We start from the raw sequence: 5,230 nt of genomic DNA on the forward strand, positions 1-5,230 counted from the left end.
ATGTGTTCTCAGTGCTTTTAATGTTTTCCTTACCTGCTAAAACAAGTCCTTTGTCGCAGGGATTTCAGTGTGCACTGTGTGTGTGGTCTTGTGTTCACTTTGTTTTGCTGCAGGGATGTTGGCTTGCAGAACAGTGTATCTAGCAAAGCCTTTGTTTCTTAACCTCTCCTCTCCTTGATATACTAGCGCAGTCCACCTGTGCCTTAATTTCCCATGCAAGAGAGATAATAAAACTCTGCCCCTCCACACCAAAGGAGGAAAAAAAATATCAAAAACTGCTGAAGCTTCAGGAAGCATTTTATTAGTCCTTTATATTCAGAAATGCTTCTACTCAGCAAGAATGTTTTTAGTGTCTTTCTGTCTCCTTAAGGAGAACACTTTTGCTGTGCTCTTCTCCAGGGAGTAACGGGGATACTGTGGTATCAGTCATCTGCAAATAAATGCTCTGTCACACTTGTGGTGTTCATTTTGTGTGGAGAATGAACAATAGAAATGGACAAACCCATAAAATGTGGTCATGTAATTGTCCCCTATTATGTAATAAATAAGGACAAGTGTTATTGTAGGCTGGTAGAAGGCAGTTTCTCTAGTGGCTTTACCAGTTTCTCAGTAATGATATGACAGGATTTTTTGAATGGTGAGCACAGAATTTTGGTGACTTAAAACAGGAACATCTAATGACTAGAAGAACTAAATATGGAGTCCTCCATTCTGTCCTTTTGATGTACCAGAATTACTGCTTTATTGTGAGTTTTGGGTGCTTTTCAAGTAAAGCCAGTGGCTGTTTGTAGTGAAAATGGGGATATTACCGAGTACAAATGAATCTTCGATTCCACAGTAACGCAGACCACATAGCTCTCAACTGTGCTGATCTTCAGTGCAGGAAGATGATGCCTACTTTGTAGAGAAGAAACATTTTATTTTTTTCTCCAGCAAATGGTATTTATTGTCCAACGGGAAGCTGATTTGGTGCTTTGCCTCTGTGTCTTAGTGTAATGCCTGTTCTCTTACCCTTCTGCTGAGCTCTTCTTTTTTCTTTTTTTTCTTTTTATTTGCTATTAAAGATTTTAGACAAACTCCTGGACAGAGAGAGTCAAACTCACAAACCACAGACTCTGAGTTCCTTCTACTCATCCAGCAAGCCTACAGTAGCAAATCAAAAATCTCCTTCCAAACATGCTGCCCAGTCCACTGCAGTGACCCAGCAGCTTCCAGGGACTTCTGTTACTCAGCAAGCTGCTGTAAGCACTGCAGTCCAAAGCAGTCCTGAGAACTTTGTGGAGAAGTGTGCACAGGGTAAGAGGTGTTTAAACCCTTCTGTTACCAGTGCAAAGCTGGAACTGTACCTTTTTGTCGGTTTTGGGAAGTAGAGTGATTATATTACCATCTGGTTGCTTGGTGGTTACTAGAATGTCATTCCCTCATTATCTGTTTGTCTGGATCCATTTCTGTACTCATTCTTGTTGCATAGAAATTCAAGCTAATTTTCAGGTTTTCCTATGTTGAGCGAGTTGTATAACCAGTTAACATAAAACTGCTGTGACTCCATCTTTTAGGTTTGTATCATATAGGTGCAGGATTTCAGAAAGTTACACACTGAGTCAGGTACCTTCATGCAAGATAAATAACCATGATTACTCAAAGCCATTAGGGATAAATGTGGTTTTTTTCAAGCTGTGCTTCCACTTTGGTGGCAAACATCACATATGGTAGCATTTGGTGGAAAGGAGATGCTCTCTTAACTCTTCCCAAAGAGATCAATGCTAGCTGAGGGTGACTGCAATAAGGTTAGGGTTGCTGGAGCATTTTTGTTTTAGAATTTTTCTGTAGTGGCAGCAAATTTTCCAGATCTTGAGTTATTAAGTGTTCTTGGCCTGGTATTGGATGATATGCTTAATACTGAAAGAAAACTGAGATAATCCTGCTCATACATACCACTAATTTTATGAAAATCTTGCATCTTTTGATGTTTATATTTTTTAAATGGCCACATCAGGGTTTAGAGATACAGCAAGAAATCATAACGTTTTCCTTGTCGCTGTCCTATGTATGCAGAGACCTCTCAGAGGTCTCCCTGTGAGCCAGCTGCGGAGTCCACTGTCTTGAAACAAGAGGGAAAGGTCCCCAGTCGTCTGGCCCTTGGAAACCGAGGTGGATACAATGGGAGATGCTGGGGTTCACCTGTTAGGCAGAAGAAGAAACACACAGGTAGGAACTGACTAGTTCATACAGCATCTAGTGCTGTGCTAGGCAACCTGCTGGGTTTTGAGCAATTCCCTTCCTTTTTTATTCCACTTGTCAGCCTTTCCTGTACTACAGAAGCAGTTGATTGTCTCTGAGGTGTTTGGCATGGAGAAATAGGTTTTGCTCCACAGATTTCCTGACCCCTTCTGTATGGCAAGTTACCATACCTTTCTCACACCAGATATGTTCTGTGTGATGGGTTAGATATCTGGAGCTGAATGATTGCTGAACCCAGAGTGGAGCACTGTGCTCCTGGGTGCAGAAACAAATTCAGAGAAGCTGCTGCCTCTCTACATTTCTCTTGGGAAGGGTGTAAGTTAGAGGCTGAGGATGTGAAGAACCTTTCTGTAAATTGTACAGCGTGTACCAGAAAGGTTTTCTTAATGCTCATACAATCTGTGGAACTTTGTATGTATTGTTGCTTCTTGTTGTTATACTCTGCCACAAAGCTTGGCAGATGGAGTGAGGAACTGGGATACTGTGAACTGGGAAATAAAGATACATTGTTCTCAGACTCTGCTGCTTTTTAATCTGAGAACTGCAAAATGACACTGGTATCTGTGGCCAAACTCACTCTCTTAATTTGCAAAGTTGAATGCCTGGCAGCTGTAAGGCTGACCGTCACTGACACGAGTGATCTTAGTTGGAACTGTGGTGATGTGGGTAGCAGTATTACCCACCCACATTACATTTACCAACCCTGGTGACATAACTGTGTTGGTTCTGGTGTTGTAGGCATGGCTAGTATTGATAGCAGTGCTCCTGAAACCACCTCTGACAGTTCTCCAACGCTCAGTCGGCGTCCGCTACGTGGGGGATGGGCAACAACATCCTGGGGCAGAGGACAGGACAGTGACAGCATCAGCAGTTCTTCAAGTGATTCACTGGGATCTTCCTCTTCCAGTGGCAGTAGGAGAGCCAGTGGGGGAGCACGTGCAAAGACTGTGGAAGTTGGCAGGTAATGAATAATACCAATGCACAGAGGTAACCTCTAGGCCTGATGTCAGGGAACTAGCACATGTGCATCAGGAAGTACTTCCTTGAGAGCATTTGCTTTGTTTCCTCTAGATCCTAAAAGACAGGAACTCTGCACTCCAGCTAGTGAACTTGGGGTACTTGTTGCTGTCTGGAAGGTTCCTCTGCCTTTTTCTTCTAGGTATAAAGGGAGGCGGCTGGAGAGCCATGCTCCTCATGTCCCAAACCAGCCCTCAGAAGCAGCTGCTCACTTCTACTTTGAATTGGCCAAGACAGTCCTTATCAAAGCAGGTGGAAACAGCAGTACCTCCATCTTCACCCACCCTTCCTCCAGTGGTGGGCACCAGGGACCACACCGCAACCTTCACCTCTGCGCCTTCGAGATTGGGCTGTATGCACTAGGACTGCACAACTTTGTGTCTCCCAACTGGCTCTCTCGAACTTACTCCTCCCATGTCTCTTGGATTACAGGTTACAGCAAAACTTTATCAGGAAGCTTACTTTTGGGCAGGAAGGAGGGGAGGGAGGTGAGCTTATGGCCAAAAATGGTGATGCTGATGTGCTGTGGTAGCCATGTAAGCTGCTGGTACAGCTGGCAGCACAAGTTGAGCACCAGTGGTTTTATACAGTGGTTCTTGTTTTGGCCTGGAAAGTTCTTGGGACCTGTTTCTTCTTGTTTGTACTGCAATATGCTTCAGTCTTCAGGGCCATGGACCACTTCTCACATAGAGACTGGTCTTAACTTCAAGTGTTTGCTGAAGAGACAAGATACTTGTCAAGTTTGAACATGCTCTTTGGCTGTGTTCAGCATTTTGCTTTCCTCTTCCTTACCAGACCTACTACCTGCTTTCTATCCATGTGGCTTCTAGACCCTGAAAAACACATCCTTGAAAATTCATGTTTTCATGATATGATGGAAATAGAGCCACAGTCCAGGCTATGATTTGTGGGTACTAAAATCAGCTATAGGAAATTCCTCTCACTGCCTCAAATGCACCTTTAGCTTAACTTTGGTAATGCTACCCTCATTCACTGCTTGCTTGTTGAGGGCTGTTGTCTGTCCTGTGTTTTGGAAGAAAGAGCCTACATTTGATTTGAAGCCTAAGGTGAGCAACTGGGCTCTGTCGCTGCTCCTGAAGGAAGTGAGGAGGGCACCTCCTGTTGAGAGAAGGCTGACTGGAACTGCACTGGGCATACAGTGGTGTGAGAGTCTTCTCTCTTCCTCTTAGGGCAGGCGATGGAGATTGGTAGTGCAGCCTTGAACATCTTGGTGGAGTGTTGGGACGGACATCTGACACCCCCAGAAGTGGCATCATTGGCAGACAGAGCTTCACGGGCCAGAGACTCCAATATGGTGCGGGCAGCTGCTGAACTGGCCCTCAGCTGCCTGCCCCATGCCCATGCGCTGAACCCAAATGAGATCCAGAGGGCTCTGGTGCAGTGTAAGGAACAGGTGAGCATCATGTCGGAGCTGGCTAGCCCAAGCTGATTTCCAGCATGAAGGACATGCTGTTACTTGTGGGATTGGCGCTTCTGTGGTACTGAACAGCCTTAATCCCAATTCTGTGGATTTCTCTTATTTTTAATGAATAGCTCTGGTTATCGCGTTGCATAGTTGTGATCTCTCTATTCCCCATAGTGTCGGTCATTTTAGAGTGCCTTATACTTTCCTCCTGTTGTAGTTTTGCCTTCTTGTGTTTCTGATTTTGCATTCTTCTGCTTTTCTTTCACTGCCCCCAGGACAATCTGATGCTGGAAAAGGCCTGTATGGCAGTAGAAGAGGCAGCCAAAGGAGGTGGCGTGTACCCAGAAGTCCTCTTTGAAGTAGCTCACCAGTGGTACTGGCTTTATGAACAGACTGTTGGTGGGACCCCAGCCCAGAGAGAAGGTGCCACAGGCTGCAGTGCCAGTGGTGCACGGGCTGCCTCTGAAGCAGCACGTGGGTTGACAGACAACCGGGTGACCTCTGAGCCAACCACTGTGACAGTGGCAGGGGCGGGGACAGCCGCGG

General features: G+C 45.3%; 1 protein-coding gene across 1 annotated transcript in view; it reads left to right on the forward strand.

The window, feature by feature from the left end:
• Nucleotides 1-5,230, forward strand: part of ZSWIM8 (zinc finger, SWIM-type containing 8) — a gene marked incomplete at its 5' end in the record, with an annotated part of 23,621 nt that overhangs the window by 10,333 nt on the left and 8,058 nt on the right. The window contains 6 exons of the mRNA XM_010078221.1: nucleotides 1,065-1,296; nucleotides 2,056-2,208; nucleotides 2,980-3,202; nucleotides 3,401-3,690; nucleotides 4,449-4,672; nucleotides 4,960-5,224. Coding sequence (XP_010076523.1) covers nucleotides 1,065-1,296; nucleotides 2,056-2,208; nucleotides 2,980-3,202; nucleotides 3,401-3,690; nucleotides 4,449-4,672; nucleotides 4,960-5,224 — 1,387 coding nt within the window. The remainder of the gene's footprint in view (nucleotides 1-1,064; nucleotides 1,297-2,055; nucleotides 2,209-2,979; nucleotides 3,203-3,400; nucleotides 3,691-4,448; nucleotides 4,673-4,959; nucleotides 5,225-5,230) is intronic.

The sequence above is a fragment of the Pterocles gutturalis genome, unplaced genomic scaffold (assembly GCF_000699245.1).
Source record: "Pterocles gutturalis isolate BGI_N339 unplaced genomic scaffold, ASM69924v1 scaffold34843, whole genome shotgun sequence".
Classification (NCBI taxonomy): Eukaryota; Metazoa; Chordata; class Aves; order Pterocliformes; family Pteroclidae; genus Pterocles; species Pterocles gutturalis.